The sequence below is a fragment of the Diospyros lotus genome, chromosome 6, assembly GCF_014633365.1.
Source record: "Diospyros lotus cultivar Yz01 chromosome 6, ASM1463336v1, whole genome shotgun sequence".
NCBI lineage: Eukaryota > Viridiplantae > Streptophyta > Magnoliopsida > Ericales > Ebenaceae > Diospyros > Diospyros lotus.
Window position 1 is genome coordinate 5,070 of NC_068343.1, and position 23,196 is coordinate 28,265.

At 39.2% G+C, this 23,196-nt stretch overlaps 3 protein-coding genes across 8 annotated transcripts in view; all 3 read left to right on the top strand.

Moving 5' to 3' along the window:
• The first annotated feature begins 819 nt into the window (after positions 1-819).
• On the top strand, positions 820-1,581 carry LOC127803608 (uncharacterized). The gene has a single exon (XM_052339995.1). The coding sequence runs from the start codon at positions 820-822 to the stop codon at positions 1,579-1,581; it is 762 nt and encodes a 253-aa protein (XP_052195955.1).
• LOC127803609 (uncharacterized) lies at positions 1,578-2,888 on the top strand. The gene is made up of 2 exons (XM_052339996.1): positions 1,578-2,009; positions 2,106-2,888. Exons 1-2 carry the CDS (start codon positions 1,578-1,580, stop codon positions 2,886-2,888), a joined length of 1,215 nt encoding a protein of 404 aa, XP_052195956.1.
• A 17,370-nt stretch (positions 2,889-20,258) lies between these two features.
• The window catches only part of LOC127803324 (histone-lysine N-methyltransferase, H3 lysine-9 specific SUVH4), a 90,391-nt gene continuing 87,453 nt past the window's right edge, over positions 20,259-23,196 (top strand). For 5 of the 6 annotated variants that reach the window (XR_008023495.1, XR_008023496.1, XM_052339452.1 and 2 more), the window contains exons 1-2: positions 20,259-20,446; positions 20,638-21,235. Coding sequence is in view for 4 of the 6 variants with exons in the window: in XM_052339452.1 (XP_052195412.1) it covers positions 20,666-21,235 (570 nt within the window). In the remaining 2 variants the exon portion in view is untranslated. The remainder of the gene's footprint in view (positions 20,447-20,637; positions 21,236-23,196) is intronic. The other variant, XM_052339453.1, reaches the window with a different exon arrangement.

The following is a 23,196-nucleotide window of genomic DNA, read 5'->3' on the forward strand; positions in this document are numbered from 1 at the left end:
GAGGTAGCCAGGTTTGAAGTTGGTGAGTTGCACATGCAGGAGGCCCTCCCTCACAAAGGTGGCCGACAAAGTCAAGGCCCAAGTGGCCCACAAGGTGCCAGCAACACCATGCATGAAAGGCTGCCAGCCTTTCAGCTCACAGCCTATTTAAATGGGGTGGGTCAGCCACCCTTTGGGCCTTCTCGTGGATTTCAACAAAGGGCCTCGTGCCGGCCTTCAATTGAGCAGCAACAAATAGGCCGACAATCTTTTCGCCCATTTGGCCCAAAGACTCAAGGCAATCTCTAAAGGAAAAATGGGCCAGCCCAACAAAGCATGGGCCCATTTCAGCCCAACAATAGGCCTTCTTCGCAACCCATCAGCAAGCCCAACAAATCATGAGATGATGTTGCGGACACTAGGGCCCATCGAACCCCCACGCGATTGGATTTTTTCCCGCCCTCAGGTACACAATCCGAAATCCCTTTAGTTAAGTTACCTAGTGATGTTATTGATGAGTGTACTGAATATTGGATGAATACGTTGGTTGGATACTTTATTGAAAAATGGTTGCCTTTTTCGGTTGTCCAAAATATTGCTAAGCGCCTTTTAGAGGTCCTTTCTAATAACAGTGGGTTTTATTTCTTCCGCTTCAATTCCCAAGAGAGTATGCTAAAGGTATTTGATGAGGGCCCATACCATTTTGCGGGTCGCCTATTTATAATTAAATGTTGGGAACTAGGAATGAACTTAGCTAAGGATTCCCACTCTTCTATCCCTTTGTGGATTAAGATTCATAACCTGCCCTTAGAAGGCTGGTCATTAAAAGGAATCTCTATAATGGCAAGTCAAATAGAAAGACCTTTGTATGCCGACCCTATGACAGAGGATAGATCAAGATTAGGCTATGCTAGGGTGTGTGTTGATGTCAATGTTTGCTCCAACTTTTCCAAGTTTATTGATATAGATCAGGGCTATGATGAAGCCACTGGTGAACGTCGCATATCTAGGCTCCCAATTGAATATCAGTGGATTCCCTCAATTTGTTCCCATTGTAAGGTTTTTGGTCACTCAGATTCCCAGTGCCCAAAAAAACCTAAAGTAGACCCTAATAATGTTGAAGGTAGTAAGAAAGCCAATAAGGGAGATGGCTTCACAAAAGTGCAAAGGAAGAAAGGCAATGCCCAAGATAAAGGAAAGGAAGCAAGCCCATCAGCTAGGCCGATTGCCCCTAATTATGCTTCTATGACCATGGCAGAGTGTCTTGAGTTTCATACTGTTACAGTCCCTTACGATCCTAAAGATGTTGATGCTCATATCAAAAATCAATTATGTGCCCTTGCAGAAGAAGATCAGGATGTTTCGTCCCTTATGGAGTCAGATGGAGAGATAGTAAAAGAAAATATTCGAGGAAAATTGAGAGACCGGGATGATAGTGAGGACCAAATCTTAGAGCTTGAGAGGAATGAGAGTGTTAGCTTAGATGGGCACCAATCTAAGACTAGATCTCAGGCCAAAAGGGATAGGAAGAAGATGCATGAGCAAGGTGAGCAGAAGCCTGGTTCGGCGAGTTCGGAACCGATTCCCCAAGAGTGTCAATGATGCAGTTTGCTGCATGGAATGTTAGGGGTCTGAATCAAGCCCCTAAGCAATTTGAGGTGCGATCTTTTATTTCTTCTCAAAAGTTAACGTTAGTAGCTCTTTTAGAGACCAGAGTCCAGGAGAGGCATGCTGTTGATGTCTCTCACAATGTTATGCCTTTTTGGCATTGGGTCTTCAACTATGATATTTGTGATGGGGGTCGTATCTGGATAGGTTATGACCCGAACGCCCTTAGTGTGCGAACCTTACTCAAGTCGGACCAGGCTATCCATATCAAAGTGACGAGTTCTGAGATCCCAATCCCTTTCGTCCTGTCTTGTATTTATGCAAAAAATGAGGAGGTGAACCAAGCCAGATTATGGAATTCCCTCACAGCTATTGGGATAGCAGCTTCTTCTGACCCTTGGCTCCTTATGGGGGATTTCAATGTGTGCCGCGATTATTCTGAGATGAGGGGTGGCAACACCTCTTTCTCCCTGGGTATGCGCAAGTTTAACGATTTTCTTTCTTCTACCTCGCTTTAGGATTTGGCTTATAGTGGCCCTAAGTTGACGTGGACCAATAAGAGGTTTGGTGAAGAATGTATTCTTAGGAAGCTCGATAGAGCTTTGGTCAATGATAACTGGCTCTCCCACTATCCGGATAGTAAGACTCTTTTTCTTCAGCCAGGTATTTCTGACCATAGCTCTGTCGTAGTGGCTTTGTTAAGAGATCTTCAGCATAAGGGCAGCCCATTTAGGTTCCTTAACCATCTTGTTGATCACCCTCTGTTCTTGGATAAGGTGGAAGCTAGTTGGATGAGGCAAATCCATGGAGTTCCCATGTTTCAAGTTGTTCAAAAGCTCAAAGCTGTCAAAAATGCTATGAAGACTCTTAATAGGTCTAGGGGTCATGTTTCTGACCTGGTCTCGTCCCTTAGGAACTATCTTCTTAGTATCCAACATCGTTTGCAGGACAATCCTTATGACCCTGTCCTTCACCAGCAGGAGCTTGAGTTGAACAGAGACCTTTTAGTGGCCCTTGCGCAAGAGTCTGACCACTTTCGCCTTCGTGCTCGGATTAGGTGGTCAGCTGAGGGAGATAGATGCTCTCGATTCTTCTTCCAATCCATGCTCGCTAACCGTAATAATCATCCTATTATGAACCTCCTAAGAGAAGATGGCACCCTCACCGAGTCCAAAGATGAGGTTGCGGACGTTTTGGTCTCCTATTTCCAAAATCTTTATAAACCAAGTTCTTGGAACTCTCCCCTTAGCCCTATTGAAGTGGCCCCCTTCATTGACAAGCGTCTGAATCAAGACCAATAGGCTGGGCTTATTGCTGAGGTTTCGGCTGAAGAAGTTAAGACTGCCCTCTTCAACATGGGAAATGATAAAGCCCCGAGGCCCGATGGTTTTACAGCTAAGTTCTTCAAAAAGTCTTGGGAGATCGTGGGGGCAGACGTGGTGAAGGCAGTTCAAAGCTTTTTTGCCTTCAGTCGCCTCTTGGGCCAGGTTAACACAACCATTATCAGTCTCATTCCCAAGGTGCCTCATCCTGAGACGCCATCCCAATTTAGACCTATTTCGTGTTGTAATGTCTTGTATAAAACCATAACTAAAATCTTGGCTAATAGGATTAAGCCGGTGCTCTCAGGATTGGTGGATGTGTCTCAAGCGGCCTTTGTGCCAGGGCGTTCGATTGGGGATAATGTTCTGCTTGCCCAGGAATTGGTTTTTCAATACCATCTCCACCAGGGGGCCCCCCGATGTGCTATGAAAGTTGATCTTGCTAAGGCTTATGATACAGTGGAATGGGACTTCCTCCTGATGACCCTTCATTTGATGAACTTCCCTTCCCGATTTTGTGGCTGGATTCGAGAGTGCATTACGACCCCCCGCTATTCGGTTAAGATCAACGATCAGTTAAATGGTTTTTTCCCCGGGGGCAGGGGGTTGAGGCAAGGGGACCCCCTGTACCCTTACCTCTTTGTTCTAGTTATGCAAGTCCTGCAAGGTATTGTCAAGCACCACTCAAGGGCTTCAGACTTTCAATACCATTGGAAATGTGAGCAGACTAAGACGGTGATGCTCATGTTCGCTGATGATTTACTCATGTTCTCTCATGGCGACCCCTTCTCGGTTAGCATCTTGAAGTCATGCTTGGAGCATTTTTCATCTTTATCGGGCCTAATTTCCAATCCATCCAAGAGTGATTGTTTCGTCTCTTGCAAGGACCCATCCCTTCGTGAAGCTATTTATATTGCCTCTGGTTTTCGGAGAGGGAGTCTGCCTATGAGATATTTGGGGGTTCCTCTGCTCTCTTCTAAGCTCTCCTATGGAGATTGTCAGACCATCATTGATAGAGTGAGGAATAAGATTTGTGCTTGGCGCAGCAGGGCTCTCTCATTTGGAGGCCGGTTGCAGTTAGCGCAATCGGTCCTTTCCACTATCTATGTGTATTGGGCCTCGGTGTTTATCCTCCCGAAGAAGGTGATCAAAGAGATTGAGCAACTTACTCATAACTTCCTCTAGAGTGGTAATGAGGCGAACCCTCATAAAGCGAAAGTGGCTTGGCATGACATTTATTGCCCAAAGAGGCAGGGTAGCCTTGGCCTTAAGCCTCTTTATGTTTGGAATCAATCATTGGTAGCCAAGCTTATTTGGCGCCTGCTGGTTGGGGATAGAGAATCCTTATGGGTGCAGTGGGTGCACACTTATCGGGTAAAAGGGGCTTGTTTTTGGCTTTTTAAGACTCTGTATGCTTACCCATGGTATTGGAGAAAGCTGCTCTTATTACGGGGCATCCTGAAACCTTTTTTCGGGTGGAGAATTGGGGACGGTTGTAGCACATTTTTTTGGTATGATCAGTGGCACCCGTTGGGTGTGCTCATTGATCGCTTCCCTCGCCAATTACCTCGTCGATCAAGTATCCCTTTTTTGGCTAAGGTTTCGGATTTTATTGAGGATGATGCCTGGACTCAGATGGAGACCCTTAGCTCCATATCCCCTGATCTCTGTGGGAGCCTTCCTAGTCTGCCTCACCCTGGCTGCCGTGATGAGCCTTATTGGCTCCCAACTGCAAATGGGCTCTTCTCTGTTAGGACGGCCTTCCAGGCTATTCAAGCTCAACGCTCCCAGGTTCCCTGGTACCGTTTAGTTTGGTCGTCAGCTAGCATCCCTGCCTACTCGTTTATCTTTTGGCTTGCTATTCGAGAACATTTATTTACTCTTAATCGTATTAACCTGTTTTTGTCTTTCCCGAATAGATGTTTTCTTTGCAGGGCGGATACTGAGAGACATAGCCATATTTTCTTTTAGTGTAGCTACTCGTGAGAGGTGCTGTCTTTTTTTCGTAGATCGAAGAAATTCAACTGGCCTTGGCGCAGGTGGGACATTGGAGTTCTTTGGGCTGCAGCTAGGTGGAGCGGCAAGAGTCTCTGGCAGGTGGCGAACAGATTAGTGCTTCACGCTATGGTTTATTTCATCTGGAGGGAGCGCAACAACAAGTGTTTTCGTGACCAGGAGAGATCAGCTTCTCAGCTAGCACACTTGATTCAATGTGCTGTGTGGGCCCGGCTGACGACTATTCGCTTCAGGCCAACCCTTTAGAGTCATGCGCTTTGTCATGTTTGGAGGCTTCCGAGAGACCAGACCTCTCCTCCCCGTTGAGATTCGTTGCTTTGGAGGCAGGATGCGATGTCCATGGCGCCTCATCTATGGTGCCAGCCCTCCGATGCTTTTGCTTCATTCATTCCCCGCTCATCTGGGTTTGTTGGTTTATCAGTCGTTGGACTGTCAAAGCTCTTTTCATTGCATTGCCATTTTGAGATGGTATCGTCTCTCTTCTGGTCAGAGTTTTTATACTGTACATACCTTATGCTTTCAGTCGCTTTTCTTTTTTCTCCTTTTTTCTATTCCCTTTTCTGGCCCAGAAGGTGATTGTTGATGTGTTGTCACCTCTGGTTTTTTTGTGGTCCGGGGTATGCCATGGCCTTCATTTGTAGCCTTTTGGCCTTTTTTTGTTTTATACATCTCTTATTTACAGAAAAAAAAAAAAAAACCCTAACCCCTAAACCCTAAACCCTAAAACACTTAGAGACCTCGCTCTGATACCAATTGTTAGTTCCAAATGATAGCAATTATATCCCAAGAGGGGGGTGAATTGGGATTAGGGTAAATTCTTCGATAGTTTAAATATCTATTGCTTGCAAAATACTATGTTTCGAAATATGAAGAAATATGTTTCGAAACATTCCACTTTGGTTTGCTTATTTCGAAACTTTTAGCTTTGAAAATGATTCTTGTGAAAGCTTGAACAGTGAGAATAGGTAAATAAAATAGTAAAACAAGTGCATACGAGATTTATAGTGGTTCGGCACCCCACCTAGTCCACTACCTTCAAGCTTACCCACTTGAAGAATTTTCAAACACAATCACTTTCACTAGTGATTAACCACAACGAGGGTTTTACCACGGTTCACCCTAAAACCTTGTACACGATGAATTTTATGGCTCAACTCGAACCTTAACACATTGAACACATTGAGTTTTGAGACTCAACTCAAACCTTATACCACAATGAGTTTTAAGGCTATACTCAAACCTTACAAACCTTAACAAGATAAATAAACCTTATTTTTTTACAATCCAACAGATTGAACGCAATAAAATGCCTTACCAAATGGATGTACAAACCTCTTGGATTGAGATAAGGAGAGCTAAAAGGATGAGACTCAGCTTGCTTCTCCTTATCACACCACAATGCACATCAAGAATTGTGTGGATGGATCTTCTTTAAGAGCTTGTCAAAACGATTTCGTTCACTTGTGCTTGTGTATATATCTTGTGTTTCTTGTATGTGTATTCTCGTGTATATACTTGTAAGTGCTTAGAACTTGTCTTCAAAAAGTTGCTATATATACTAAGAGATAGACATTTGGCTGATTATAACCGTTAGAAGCAAGATATTAAAGTAGGTTTCGAAACACAACTTATTGGTTTTGAAACAATACAATTTTATACTATAATTTCGAAATATACTCCTCATGTTTCGAAACATCCAATCTTTTCAGTTGGACTTTCACTTAGAGACAACAATGAGTAACAGACAATGCTTTATGCTTACTATGATTTTGTTTTGTTCTCTACTTTCAAAATTTGAAAATGAAATCACAAAGTATGGAAATTATAAGAACCCATATTTTCGTGAGGTTGCCACGTAATTTAAGCAAGTTTAGAGTATCAAAAAATTGGTTTGATAGCAGTTATAAGTACTGAATCGACTGTAGAGAATGTCTCGGAGTAAAATTGTCTAAGGAAAATAATATGGGCTCGATGAGCGTTCCGAAATAAGATTTATGGTATTAAAAGAAATCGGATCAGGAACGATTTTCAATACAGCTAAAATGCAGCTGCTATTTAGGTTACAAAATCGAATTGTCATAAGGGACTTCTGGGAAGTTAACAGAAGCCTGGGGGCTCCGATTTTTCGTAACGAGCAACCCTTCACTAGTTTCAAGATGAAACGAGGATCCAGTGATGACACTAGGGCAAAATCATCCTTATTGAGTAAACTTCGAGTTATTAATTTTGGATTTTCAGTATTATAATATAAATTAATTATATATTTGAGGCTGTAATTGCAATTAAGGAATTGTCTTAATGAATTTAGGATGAATTGTGAGGTTTAAATGTATAAATTAATGAAAAATATAATTATATATATATGGGTATGCATGAGGCCATTCATAGCCATGCCTTGCAACTTATCTCATGCCCTGCAACTCCATACATTCCATCCATGCCTCTGCAAAATCGGCTGAGATTTACGCAAGAATATGAGATTATGGCAACAAGATTTTGATGATTGAGTCTAGATATGAGGTGTAATTCATATATGTATATTTATATATATATATGTATATACGTTCGTTAATGGCTGCCTATAAATTGGCAGAGATGTTTGGCTGAGAGAATGAGAAAGAGTAGAGAGAGGGAAAGGGAGAGAGCTAGGCGCAATGGCGGCCAAAGGCAACAGCCATGGCCACAAGCAGCAAGGTAGCAACGAGCTGGACAACCATGGTCGCTAGGCAATGCGAGAGCAAGCAACTGCCAGCGGCCAGGGAGGCCGGCAGCTAGCTCGCGGGAGACGGCGGGCATGGCTAGTTCGCTTGCAAGCGGGAGGAAGGAAGGAAGTGGAAGAAAAAGAAGAAAGAAAAAGAAAAAAAAATAAAATAAAATAAAAAGAAATAAAAGAAAAATAAAAAAATAGAGAAAATTCCCAAAAAAATTCTAAAAAATAGGAAGTGGATATTTATTAATATTCTGAAAATTTTTTGCCAGAAAATGAGTCGGGCACCCTTTTCGAGGATATGACGCGCATACCGAGGAAGCCTAGAAGGCTAAGCTAAGGTAAATAAAATTCCCTAGAAAATTCTAAAAAATTAGGAAAGTTATTTTATGAATTGCTATAGAGAAATATTTAGTTTGGATTTATTGCGAAAAAATAGGAAGAAATAGAGAAAAAAATGCAAGAAATTATGGAAAAATAGGTTTTAATACTTATTTAATCAAATATGGTGATTAGGATGCTTTCAGACTTCAAGTTGAAGTGACTTGTGCAAATTTTGAGGATGGCACGCAAATTGAGATGATGCACGAATTTTGAGGCAATGTGCGAATATCGAGATAGCCCAATAAGCTTGAGAAGGTAAGTGGTACTTCCCAACTGGATTTAGTTTTATGAAAAATGCTTGGTTTGTAAGTGGTTCTACCCAAAAACCCGATTTTAAGTAAATGATTTTTTATCATATTGTCATGCCTTGATATGAATATACCATGTAGATTGCATTTACATGTATTGGTGCTAAAATGTGCATATGTTCACAATGATATTATTGATCATGCATCGCATAAGGGTTTGAGATTATGGACTAGCACCGCTACTCTGCCAAGGGTGCACCCACACACCTCAACCTGGTAAAAAGGCTATAAAAATGGGGAGCAACAGTTGGGTGCAGTCGACTCAAATCGAAATGATATGGAAATGACATTTTGCATTTTGCATTCATGCATAAAATATGTTTATTGTCCCCTTATCATCTAACTTGGGCTTTGCCCCTAGAATATTCAAACGTTCCGGATGGAGATTGTAGCAAAAACGAAGATGAATAAGGCATGAAAAAACACTTAATAGAGTGCATGATGAATGGAATATATGTTATGTAGCCCATATATTTAAGTTTTCCTACTTTGAATTCTGAACTTTTTGAGGAGTGATGATATATATCGTTATTTATGGTTGATAAAGATGTAAGAATTGATTTATGATCAATGTTAAGATATCAGGTTCGATTCTAGCTTCCACATTTGATGTGCATGATGATTCTCTTTCGAGAAAGTGTATGGAAATTTTGAGATAAATATGAGGAATGATATGATTTAGTTTTAAGTTTGAAAGAAAAAATTTATTATTCCAGAATTGTCCCAAATTATAACGCGCCCGAGAAAGCAGGGTGTTACAAAGATTAAATAAAAAGGAAACTTTTAAACAGCTTTTAGATGTAAAGAAATTGAAAAGCAAAAGCATCTCGGTTTTTTAAATATTCTGCTGACAAAGTCAGAGGTTTCGAAACATGCTATGAAGGTTTTGAAACATATTTCAAAAACTGATTTCGAAACATATTCATCTTAGATTTTTAAATGCTCTGTTGACAAAATTGTCAAAGGTTTTGAAACATACCATATAGCTTTTAAAACATATGCTTAAATCTCAAATAGGTTTCAAAATATGGCATGCAGACTTAACAAACATTGAAATCTTATCAAAAGGCATTTCGAAACAGGTACAGAAATATGGCAGAATAATGTTTCGAAATATAGATACCAGGTTTTGAAACATGATGCATGAACTTTGAATTTTTCAAACATTTGAACGTACGCACCAAACACTATTCATGCATGTTTCCAAATGCGATATACATAAAAAAGATTTTTCATTCTAAGATAGGTTTTCCATCAAACACATTTTCTTATACATCAAAAAATATGATACAATAGTCTAGAATGGGGTTTTCTCGTGTGTGTGTGGAAATAGATGTTTTCCCATCATTCCTGAAGTCAATTTGTAATACCCAGACTCTTTATAGGATTTGTCTATTTTAAAAAAAAAATGATATGCCTCGAAAATCCAAGGAAAAGTAGGAAAATCCTTAGGGCAAAAAGGGTAATTCTTAGAAATGAGGGACAAAATGTAATTTCTTAAAAATATTTGGAGAATTGTTTTGAGGCAACGGTCGACACTCAAGGGTAAAAGGATCCTAGAAGAGGCCTTAAAATATTTTTGAGAGACAAAAAGATGACATTTCAAGAAAACAAAGTGAGCCTTATGAACTTAGGGGTGAAAATGTAATTTGTGGAAACCTTGGGGCCAGGACCGTAATATTGGAAAACTAGCTAAAAATATCTATCAAAAATATCGAGAATTAACCAATCAATGACATCCAAGTGTCCCTAAGGTGTGGAAGCACCCTATTGGCCGGAAACTTCTATATAAACCATAGCCACTCAACAAAAATCCATTCCAAGCAAAGTTTGAGCCAACCTTTGGCCAAATTGAGGGGTGTGAATGTGAGAATTGTAGAGGGGGAAATTATGGAGGAAACAAGAGAAAAGGGGTGAAAAAAGAAGGAGAATGAGAGGTTTGCCGAAAAATAGACAATCGTCGGAAAACACCTACAACCATTAGAAAAATCAAAAGGTAAGTTCAATTTCTCCACATAATCTTATAGAGTACTGAATGAGGAGTCCGTAGGTTCAAACGGTAGCCGAAACGGAGCTCGAATGAGGGAGATATGGCCGTTTTAAATGACAGCTCGAAAATCCAGTAGAAGAAGCAGCAGCGCATGTAACGCATACACCGTGGACTGCTGCTAGTGGTCGCACGTGGCCACCCTTTTGGTGGCGCATGCAGGCGCATGTGAATCCCTCTTTCCCTAAAATTTCTATGGAATGCTCCCTTTTTAATTCCTTACAACCCTGTATAACAATATTTTGTGTTTGTGACATGAAACTTCTGTAACTACAGCAAAACCAAGGTCGATACCCTGTGAACAGTAACTCCGAAAGGTAAACTAACAAGGTGAGTGGTTCTTGCATCCAATAAACTCCATATTGGTCATATGTTGGTTCACTTGTGTGATGTTTGTGACTTACACTTCATGTTTCTTTTTGTTAAAGCATATTTCTTTGTTCTTGCATGCATTACTAGTGTTGTGGATGGTTGAGGAGGCGGGTATGGTGATTTGGGGAAGGAATCTGGTGCCCTCAGTGGGGCTAAGGGCGTCTAACCCCAATCACGTGTCGCGATAGGTTAAGGTGTCTGAGGAGACTCAATTCTCACGTTGCATTTTACATATGCATGCATAATTAACTTTGAACCATCTCACTTAAATGTCAAAATCTAACTTGGGTGTTGATACCCCTGGAATATTCCACATTCCAGGTATGTTAGTTGTGACAGGTACTGGGGAGACAAGTAAAAAAACCGGTAAGGAGATGGCCGAGACTTAATTCGAGTCCTTTAATTTCCATTGTGTCCATTTTAAGTGTTGTAAACATATGTCTCAAGTGATGTACTATTAAATCCTATATGAGTACGAGTTCCTAGGAGGCTTGGGTTTCCTTGACTACACTCTCACCCTACAATTAAAACACAATAAAAACACATTAAAACTTTTATATATTTTTTTCTTTATTTTGGTGAGAGGTTTATACTCGTCAGTGTACGAGTGCAGTTGTAATCAAAATTTAAATTTGTATTTTCTGGATGAGTCCAAGTCGTCCATTGAGAGATTTATTTATAACAAAAGAAAAAGAATGTCACACACACATATTTGGATGAATTTGCAACAGGATTTTTGATAGATTTTCAAATAACAGATGCTAGGAAATAAAGCAAGGCAGAAGTTAAAATAAACACTGATTGTGAGAATATGAAATTGGATAACACTTGAGTTAAGACAATTTCAACACCAACCCGTTAATCCCCAATTTTTAGCAAAAAAGATTAGCAGCATTAATTTAATTTCAGATATGATGGTTTGTTATTAAATGCAATTTAGAGATAATGATAGTTCTAGTTTAAGCAATCCCCATACATAATATGCGGGATTCTAGTTTAAGCAACTACCATAAATTCAATTGCAATTAATACGCAAAATAACTAAATTAATCATCTGGGTTTGGGTATGATAGCGTTTCCAGTTCTAGTAACTCCCATACATGGCATGAAAGCTCTAAGTTAGGCTTACGCTCCAATCCAAACCTAGTGATTTTTCAATAATTAATACATACTCATACTGACATTTAAATTAATATCATTCATTTAAAACACATTTTTCTTTGGGAATCATTGACGTTAGACACTGTCCTTACCTTAACCAAAGATTGGATTTAGCTACTCATCTTCATTTAAGAATTAATTGATAGGAATTTAAATGGCGTAATTTAAATGACAAAATTTAAATGACATGAATTAAAATAACAGAAATTAACCGGCTATTTAGGCAGTAGATAATAAAAAGATGTGAATTAAAAATTACAGAAATTTAATTACAGAAACTAACCGACCATTTAGACCGTGGATAATAAAGTAACAATAAATAACATGAGAATTCAAAAGAAGAAAGAAAAGAAGAAATATCATAAGAGAGAAAAGAAAAGAAGAAAGAACAAGAGTAATTCTCAAAGAAAAACTCTAAGAACACAACTGCACAAATGCACCCAAGTGAGCTATTTATAGCTCACAAGATACAATACAAACCACACAATTTAAAATTATTCAACTAGACATAATTATATCTAATTGGCACTCACAAAACATTCACCTAACTAGTGGAAGAAAATTAGCTAAAAGACAAAAAATACAAAAGACTTTAGGTGGTGGAATACTCATAAGAACACAAAAGACTTTAGGTGGTAAATCACTCATAAAAATATAAAACAAAGAAAAGTCTTCTACAAGTTGGGCTTTTGTTGGGCCTTTGGTTAGTTTTAGGCCTTTGGTTGATCTTGAGCCTTTCTTATGTTGGATTCCATTTGATAGTTGGGTCAAGTGCACTTAAAACATCATTTAGACTTCATAATTGGCCCTTGAATTTAAGCAACAATAATGGGTAATCCAACGTCTTCGATTTATGCCCCTAATTAATTGTAGTAGTCAACTTCCTTGCTTCATCTTGAAATAATATGTAATACGAATAATTATTTATTTTAAGTATAAATATAAAGCCAAAATGGGGATATAATTCATTAGGATTTAAGAAACATTGACCCTCATCATTCATCTGTTTAGAGTTGTATGTATGCGTGCGTTGTATTTATTTCTTTCGTCTTGAGAAGACTATGTTGTAGTTGGGGAATAACTGTTATTTGGGTGGGTACATCTTTAGAATTTAAGGGTTGTGTTTGGTTTCATTTTACTTCTACTTTGTGTATGGATATATATGTGTTCATGACATTGTAGTTATGTCCGAAGGTGATCTATTGCAAACAGCTGCTAAGACACTTGGAAGTCACCTAAGTATATGTATTCATCTTTTATGACTCATGTAAATCCTAGCTATTTAATGTAATACTCGGTATTACATGGTATTGAAAATAAATAATTTTTGATTATTTTGAAAGGATCTGGGTGGTCCGAGAAGCCCAAGAGTTGGTTTTGAGAAATTAATTAATGAAATTTGCCGAGTTGGCGGCAGGGAGTTCCTCAAGACTTGGATGTCTAGGGAAGAGGGTAAGAGATTGGTGAGCGTCTTGAGATGAGGATAATGACGCTGGAAGCGGTCCAACTAGGAATAATTTTTGGAATAAATTCTGTATAAGCCTGAGGGGGTGCCAATATCGAATAGTCGTAGGGGACCTCCTGGAAGCTGAGGGGACCCTAGGGGTGATTTGGTTTTCTGAGTAAGGCAACCCTTAAGTATTTTTAGGTCGAATAAAGGTTTCGTGCAGGCGCAGAGTCAAAATCAAGATTCTCGAGTAGATGCCAGTTATTAATTTTCAAAGAATCAAGAATTTGTGTGAGTTAATGAAAATTAATTTAGCTCTTGGAGGGCCCAAATGACATTATTAAAAATTCCTAAGTGGAATTAGGGGTTCTCAAGTGCAATTAATGAGAATCAATGGAGTTAATATGTAATTGTATATATATGTGTATGTGTGTATGTTCTCCCGCATAAGAGGAAGCTTCCTATGTATTGTCTCTGCCATTTGAAATGGCCGAATGGAGCAGAGCCGAGAGAGAGAATGAGACGCAGAGGAGTTGTGAGAGAGAGAGAGATCGCGAGAGCGTGAGAGTGAGCCCCCGAGAGAGAGAGCTTTGTGAGAGAGAGTGAAGATCGGCCATGGCAAAAGCTGTCATGGCCGACGATTGAAGCAGCGGTTCTGGGAGCTTAAAGACTCCAATGGCGGTCTAGTAAGGCCGATGGCCGCGGTGAAGGTCGGCGACGCAGCAGCAACGATGAGGCAGCCGCGGCTTGTAGCAGAAGAGCTCGGCCATGGCAGCGCTGTGTGAGCAAGGGAGGTGATGGCTAGAGGCGCTGGTCGTGGTGGTGGCCGCTATGTGCGGCGAAGCTGGGGCTATCGTCGATGGCGTTTCATGCAGCGACGACCGATAATGGCAGCGGGGCAAGCGGCGGCGGCAGCCACGTAGGCTGGTGAGGAAGAAGAAGGCAGCGCACGCGGGAAGCCAAGGAAGGAGAAGAATAAAAGGGAAAAGAAAAAAATAGAAAAGAAAAGAAAAATAAAATAAAAGAAATAATGGAAAATCTGAAAAAATTGAGGAAAAAATAGGGAAAAATTCCAGAAAAAATTGGGGAATAGTCTGGAAATTATTTCGAGACTCGAGGAGCGTGCCAGAGGCTTGAAATCGAGGATTTGGGCATGAGATGGCAGTTAAGGAGGCAACGCCAGTGTGGGCGATGGGCCGAATTTCTTTTCCAGATTGACTAAGGTAAGTTAATTAATCATTTTCAGAATATTTTCCTTTATGTGAGATATTAAATTGTGTAGTGTTGTTGGATTGAACCCTTGGGTCGGGGTTGTTTGGAAATTATTGATGGCTGGTTTATGCCGAGGTTGGTGTTGTTTGGAGATAGTGCTGTTGGGTAATGTTTGCGGTGTATGGTAAAATCGAAGCCTTGGATTAAATCTTAATATTGTGGGGTTTTTATGTGTTTGCCTCTAGGTTCGACCGAGAAAGCCGTGATCCTAGAGGAACTTGAGCTTCAAGATGGAATTCGTGCTAAGGCAGAGATGAGGCTTCGAGCCAAGTAAGGGATGGCCCCATGTGGAGGTGGCCTTGCAAGTTGGTAAATGTGTTTGATAATGTTTTTATGTTGCATTTGCATGTAGTGGTTAACACTTGCGTGATGCGAGAGCTAGTGGACCTGTGGCCATAAGGAGGACTAGTGTTGTGAGGGCTGATAGGTTGATGCCTCAAACCTTGGAGGGTTGTGAGGATGAGATGGCCTAGCCTCATTTGCATGCATTTGGCATACATAAATATGGTTATATTCATATTTACATGCATTGCACCCTTACTGAGTCTTTATGACTCATGAGGTTTACCTCATGTGTAGATATTGCAAGTCCAAATTCAAGCAGGGATGGTGCCGGGAGGCTTTTGTGGCAACTTGCGGTGTTGCCCGAGTTGTGTATTTTATTATCTCTTGTAAGTATCCATATGATGTTATGTATGTATACCCTTGTGAGTAAATGTAAGCGTTGTTGAGAGTTAGATGTATCTAATTGTTGTAATCATCGTAGTGTGATAAATGATTGTGAGATTGTTCATTGTATATGTGGCTTGAGTTGTTGAAGCCAAGTTCGAACCGAATAAAGATCAACGAGATATGTTCTCATAAATCTCCAATACTCAACGAAGTATTTGTTATGCTAGTTTTGTGCCTGGGTCACCTCTGGTTTGCTATGAAGCGAGTTGAAGAGAGGTGAAGCTCACTCGGGTTTCGGTCTCGGTCCGCTGAGTTTTTCTTGTTTGAGTTGGGACCGATTCTTGAGTAGAGTGAAGGGAAAGATAAAGCCTAGTTCTCAATTAGGGCGTTTCCTGTTGAAACATAGTCCAACCCTTCATTTGTGGTTCATCGGGTGAGTAATCCGGTCGATTATTTACCAGTAGCACCCGTAAGTAGGAATGGGTCGTTACATTTAAGCTCCCAGGTTCAATCCTTGCTTCCGTTGATAAATGATTTCCAATAATGCCCAAATGTTGTAAATGTTAAACATAGCCACCTTGTGAATTGAAAATACATGGCATTACACAGTTAATCTATATAAAGGTCTTGATGAGTGTACAAGTGAGCCTAAGTTGATGAGTACGCCGGTGGAATATCAATGGTTCCCGTCCATTTGTTCTCACTGTCGAGTTAGGTATTAATGAGTTATGTGTTAGGAGAATTCTAGTGAGATTCCTCCCCTAACTTCTTTGATTCAGATAGATGAGCAGGCTGATATAGCCCACTATATTCCAGTGATTGATGTAGAGATGTCAATGATAAACCGATTATGTTCTTTGGAGGAGGAAGATATGGATATTCTAACTTTAGGGGAATTGATTTTCCCAAGGAAGGTAAGGTGTCAAGAAATGGTAGCTGAGGAGGCTATGGATGTGGTGAACAAGGGAAAGAAGGATCGAATGGAGAAGAAAAATGTGTCTTCTAGTGATCATTTTGTGAGCTCGAGTTCTAGCCTCACAGATAAAGCGCGAGAGAAAGAAGAAGTTTGCAATTGAAAATGCCAAGTAGAAGTTGTGTGTTAAAGGTGCAGTTATCACTAATCCCACGTGATTTTGGTTTGGTTTAGTATCATTTCTTGCACTGTTTCCTTTCTCTTGTAGATGAGGTCTTTTTTTCATAGCTTGCTTTGTTTAGCTTGTTTAGGTTGGGTGTTGTGCCTTGTTTGTTAAGGCATGGGTTTTTTTTATCGTTTGGTTCTGCGAGGTATGCCCTTGCATTGGTTTATAGGCATTAGCCATTCTTTTTTCTGTTAATATATCTTACTTATAGAAGAAAAAAAAACCCGAAAATCCCTAAACTTTAGATCCTAAACCCAACTATATGTGGTGTCATATATGCAATCAATTTGGACTTTTTTCTTCTAAATTCTTTTATTTGATTGATCTAATATTTATAAATGATAAAGAATTAGCATTTCATTGATCTTGTTAAGCATCACTCTTAATCACCATCATTTGACACTAAAACCTCATTTAGAGGATTAAAATTTTTAAACTTAATCAAAATTTTTAAAACACCCAATTCACCCCCCTCTTGGGTGTATGGTGTCATTACTTACACAATTCTAATAGGGTTTCTAGTTTGTTAATTCTTTGTCATTCCAATATTTTTCAGATTTCATTATGGTTTGTTTTGATTTAGGATTTGAGGGCCGAGAACTAGACTCTACATGGTTGAAAGTTGTGCCATGGGTGCATAGATAAGTTTCTAACTAGGTAAGAGCTAGAATGGCTTAACCGATACATGTGCGAAAAGCCTACTTTAGGTTTAGAATTCTTATTACATGCATTACTACTACCAATGTGATGGATGCATATAGAATAACACAACATAAACCATACAGATATCACATGACTCTGATACCATAATTTGCAAAATAGAAATGATTCTCAATACTTAAACCCTAAACTCCAAACCCTTAAACCCACAAAATCCTAAAAATCTTAAACCTTAAACCACCTTAAAAAATCCTAAATCCTAAACCCCGAACCTTGAACTCCAAACCCTCGACAAGTATTTCTAGGGTATGATTCATGGCACTCTCTAGGGGTTTTAATTACTTAGACAACTAAACCTATCTATTAAAGCTTGGGTATCAGAGATTCTTCATAATAGAGAGTGGTGCTGTCCTATGTTGGCTTCTTCGTCCTTAAAGATAATTCTGGGGTTAATGTTAGGCCCTCTTATGGTGGACAGTCCAAATTTGCTACAATGGGTGCCTTATAAGAATAGGGTTTTATTAGTCAAGTGAACCTAGGAAGTAGGGATGGCAATTGCAACCAAAATCGTGAGAAACCAAACCGAAACCCAACCGGTCAACACGGTTAAAAATCGTTTGACTGAGTAATGGTTTGGTTCGGGGAAAAATCGAATATTGTTTCAATAGGTATGGTTTGATTATAGTTTTCACTAAATTCAAACCAAAACTCGAATCAAAACTGAACCGAATATGTGGGTAACCGAACTGAACTAAATATACATATATAATATTGATTTATTTATTTAATATATTATATATACACATAATCTATATTGACTAATGCATTTTTTTTACAAGTATTTTAACTAATGCATTACAAATATATAAAATATTTAACATTTATAAAGTAATTAACAAATAAAAATAAAATTTAATCTTAAATTATTTTATTTTTATCAATCAAATAATTATATCCAAGAAGTTTGAAGTTAATTTGTAACTTTATGCAAGAAGAATGTAACTTTATTAGAGTTTGTCTTTGTTTGTTATGGAATTATCAAAAATTTTTATGAATGCTATTTGTAAGAGTTTTTCTTTGTTTGTTGGTATGAATCAAACTAAAAAAATCATGATTAAAATTGAAACCAAATGGTTTGGTTATGGTTTTTAATTTTTAAAACCAATGGGTAATGGTGTGGTTTTGGTTTTAGTAGTTTAAGTTTGGTTTGATTATGGTTTTGGCAAAAATCAAAATTGTTGACACATATTTTTGTAACACCCCGCATCGAGCGATAGGAAGGTTCGGGACAACTTACCCTAATGGGCCTATACGAACTTCCTAGGGGAGTCACCCATCATTGGATTTCCCCAGGTCAAGCACGCTTAATTTGTGAGTTCTTTGCCTACATTCAGCCCAAAAGATATCTAGCTGATATTGTTTCCTTTTTTACTTATTTTCAATGTGGGACAAACTCGATGCATCCACACTATTCCCCCCGCAGATGTGGTGGGGCTCTATCGGCCCCTCCCTTATCAAGGGTTGTAGGGACCATTAGGGGAATTCCCACAAATGACGCTAAATGTTGACACATATTTTTGTAACACCCCACATTGAGTGATAGGAAGGTTCGAGACAACTTACCCTGATGGATCTACGCGAACTTCCCAGGAGGGTCACCCATTCTTGGATTTCCTCAGGTCAAGTACGCTTAACTTGGGAGTTCTTTACCTACATTCAGCCCAAAAGGTATCTAGTTGGAGTTGTTTCCTTCTTTACTTATCTTCGATGTATACTACCATTTCTCTAGGCTCTTGGGATATTACACACATCGTGTCATCATCATGGAGCTCACAATTGAGGGTCAACTCTTAGCTCTCGCCCTTTAACGGCCAGGAGCCCCACCGTACTTATGAGCCCCTCAGTGGTTGTCCTCTGGGCAACCGATGTGAGATGAAGTCAGTGCATCCACAGAAACCAAATCGAACCATTGCCAACCCTGCTAAAGAGCCTTGTCGAGTCATAACAATGTAGTGCCGTGAAGATCTTTAGTTTGGCATAGTACTAGAATCCTAGCTTATGCCTTCTTTCTTTGGCTTGCAACTAAAGAAAGGCTTTTGACCTTAGATCACCTTGATCTTTATGTATATTTTCTCAAAAGGTGTTTTATGTGTAAAATAATGATGGAAAAACGTAATCATGTATTCTTTGACTGCCTTTTCTCTTGGTAGATTCTTGCTTTCTTTTGGGTTAAGGTGAAATTTGCTTGGCCTTAGAGAAGATAAGATCAAGGGATTGCGACTAGAAAGTGAAATAATAAGAGCCTATGACAAGTGTCTCGTCGTTTGTTTCTAGAGGCGATGATCTATTTTCTTTGTCAAAGGCACAATAATCAATGCTTCTATTAAAAATAGAGATTGGTTGGGTAATTGGCATACCAAATCTAACAAGCCATGTGGACTAGGTTTTCTACGTTGCAATTAGCCCATTCCCTACGAGGATTGGCTTTGGCTTACTATTGGCACTTTCTTACGGGTTGTCTTCAATTACAATTAGTCTCGTTTTTTTCTTAATTCCTTTTGTAGTTTTGAGACTAAAAGCCTTTTGTCTTTCTAGCTTGATGTTTAACTTGATTTGTGTACATATTTTGATTTTTTGTTGGTTAATATATATTTATTAATCCTAAACCCTTAAAACTCTAAACCACAAATCATAAAAACTTAAACCCTAAAATACACAATTTGTTTAGACAATATGCAATTATTATTCTTTATTTTAAATTTCAAAATAATTTATTAAATCTTAAAGCAATGAGTAGTATTAGCTCTAAAATAAATATGAAAATGAATTAATAATTTCTTATTGCAATAGATGACATTTTTTCATACCATTTCGTGTAGTAAATGAATGACGATTATTCTAAATACTATAAATAAATTAATATAAAAACATTGTTTTAAATAATATTCAATATACTGACAAGGAAAAATAAGAGCAGAACGAAGCAAAAAACGTTCACATTATCTGGTTGTAATTAATCCCGAAACAAATCTCTGCTGACATGGAAAAAATAAAACTACTCTCATTACCAAGGAGGTGGCCGCGCGCGTTGGTAGATGGGGCCCGGGGGTAAAAGCGTTAAATTGGGCCCTCCCTTGACAGTGACAGATATTCGTGAAGTTTTTTTTGTCTAAAAATTTCAAGCGAGCGGGAACGGGGAAGCGAGGGGAGGAGGGACAAGAAAGCCATTGATTGCGAGAGGCGAACGGGAGCGTTTCGTCCCTTCAATCAAACAACTCAACTCACTCGTTCACTCCTCGGGAGTGGAACTGAGGCGTCGTTCCTTCAATCTCCCTGGGCTTTACCCTCCGCTGTATGTGATTTCAGTCTCTGATGCCTCTCTCCCAGAAACCCTAATTTCTATATCCCTGTTATAATTTTTTCTCATCCACCAAGAGACATGCGTTTGTGTTAAATTCCATTTCGGCGGCTTCGTGTTTTTATGATTTCCGTCTTAGATCACCGAATTCCCTCATTGCCGTTTTTCTTCTCTTTTCCGGGCAGGTTTGTTAGCTAGCTCCGAAGTTAAAAAATGGTGGTTCAACGGCTTCGCTGCGTCAATACTTGTGAAAATGGTAGTACTCTTGACAATGCTATTTCTGTTAACCCTGGTCGTCACCATTTGATGGTTTCGGGGGTTTCAGGGGGCGAAACAGTATGCGACGAACTCAGCGGTAACCATTCAGAGATGGAGAAGACCCCGGCTTACTCAGAGAGAAGGACTAGTGCACGAATCCAAAAACTGAAAGCTGAGAAAGCCCTTCGCCTCCGCTGTAGAGAAGAGGCATTGGGTTCGATGCAGGAAGGAGTCATTCGAAAGAAAACTAGAGTGTGCCAGAGAAGAAAAGTGAGTGCACCACCAACCGCTGATGAAAACAAAGGTTCGGAGGGCGGCAATGTTGATGACAACAAATGTTCCGGCGGAAGCAATGTCCCCATTAGCTCCAATGACGGCAAGGATAGTGCTAATGATGGGGGGGATCGGCGTGCCATGGTCAGTACGGGCTCTACAGAGGCAGGGATGGAGGGCGACAAAAGTTCATATGCCCTGGTCACAAAGACTCTCAGGATTTTTAACAAGCATTACCTTCACTTTGTCCAGGTTTTTATCTGACACTCACAAGATACTCCCACATTTTTCTTTTACAAATATGACAAGATCTGGTGATTACCATAGGTTTGTGAAATTGATTTTCTGTAATAAGAGAGAATTTGAGATGGGTGGAACAAGAAAAAATTTAGACTTCTGAAATGATATTGGTTGCGATGGGTTTTTCATTTTGGAATATTAGTGTATATTTGGAAAATAAGTATGCATTCTTTACTTTGTGGTGGCAAGAATGTGGTATTGGGTGTAGCTGTGGAGGTTATTTGTCATCATGCTTTGCACTCTCTATATCTGTCCATGTCTGTACGCAATAAATGTTCTGTGTCTGAGCTGTATTGAGTTGATGTGGATGTTGGTTGACTAGTTCCATAGGAATGACACCATATCTAGACTATTGATTATCTAAACCAAATTACAAACCAGCCGAGGACAGAGAAAGTCACACAGTCGATAGAGAAACTTGCAATTTATGCTTTTTTGCTGTAGGTTTGAGGTTCATAACAAACCCTAGAATATACTTCTGAGTGTGAATTTCAGATTGTCAAGAAGTGAAGGCAGACACGACTTCAATAGAATACAGAGAGAATCAATGCTAAATGAATCATGATATGATTGAAGTTGACATAACATAATTATTAAGATAAGTATTAATGCACATCATATACCTAGCAAAACAATGCATGTATATAATTGAAGTATGCATGCTAAATAATCTTTGATGTGGCAATATCTTTCAATTACCTAGGTCATATAAATTTGTGATATAACAGTCTCTTTCAAGTTTCAACTGCTTAGGTCACATAAATTTGTGACATAAGAATATCTTTCAATTGTCTACAGCACACAATAGGCCACATGCCATAGCAGGCACATGAAAGCGTAAGTAATATAACTATGTAGTGCACTATGACTCACGGGCTTTTAGGCAATCAAGTTAAAAAGAACATTTGATGAAATGTAAAGTAAGTTCAACGTAGTATATTTGCTTTACTCACTATGTTGGTTGAGGTAGTTGGCTTAGTTGGGCCTCTTCTTGGGCTAACTTCCTAATCCTAATAAACATATAGCTGAATTAAACTATTATTGGATAAATGCAAGTAGAACTACGTGTTCTGGCCTATATACCCATCTAATTGGATAAATGACAGTAGAACTACCTAACATAAATGGAATGACTTGATCATAACATGTTGCTCACAATTGTCTTCATTCGTTATCATAGGTGTTGATGTCATCGTTTCCAAAATCATGTATTATCAATAGCATTACCCTCAAAAGAACTATTTAGTGTATCTCAAGATATTAACTAAATAGAGTAAATTTCATGTGGCACCCCTAAAGTGTGGCAAAATGTCATTGACCACTTATGTGTTTTTAGAATTGATACCGACCTCCTGTGATTTTTATGATTTTTAATTAGTTTACTCTTTGTTGTCAACAAATGGAAGTTAATCTTTTAAAAATTCCTAAAATGGCTTCCTTCCTCTCTCCCTCTTCACAAAAAAAATAAAAATAAAAAATATTAGTGGTGGTCGATGTTATGGTCTACTACAAGGTATGAGACTTGTCCTACATAGAAAGTTTAGGCTTTTGGTGTGGGGTTTATAACCTTTTGGGCGCCCTCCCCTTGATAGCTAGCTTTTGAGGGTGAATTTTACTCGAGGGTTATAACAGTGGTATTAGAGCTGGCCCCATGTCTCCTAGTTGCAATCGTGCCATGATGAAAGTGACTCCAACATTGCAGTGTTCATTTGGGACTAGCCGTGGCTAGTGCACAACCTGCCTTCATGGGCGCTAGATTGCAACACGTGGTGGTATGTTATGGTCCACTGCAAGATATGAGACTTGTTCTACATCGAAAGTTTAGGCTCTTGGTGTAAGGTTTATAACCTCTTGGGCACCCTCCCCTTGGTGGCTAGCTTTTGAGGGTGAGTTCTACTCGAGAGTTATAACAA

Excerpts from the sequence above, each read along its gene's own strand:
- LOC127803609 (XM_052339996.1), top strand. The coding sequence starts at position 1,578 with ATGATGCAGTTTGCTGCATGGAATGTTAGGGGTCTGAATCAAGCCCCT. Across the intron at positions 2,010-2,105 it reads TCCTTATGGGGGATTTCAAT|GATTTGGCTTATAGTGGCCC; the intron begins GTGTGCCGCGAT and ends ACCTCGCTTTAG.
- LOC127803608 (XM_052339995.1), top strand. The coding sequence starts at position 820 with ATGGCAAGTCAAATAGAAAGACCTTTGTATGCCGACCCTATGACAGAG.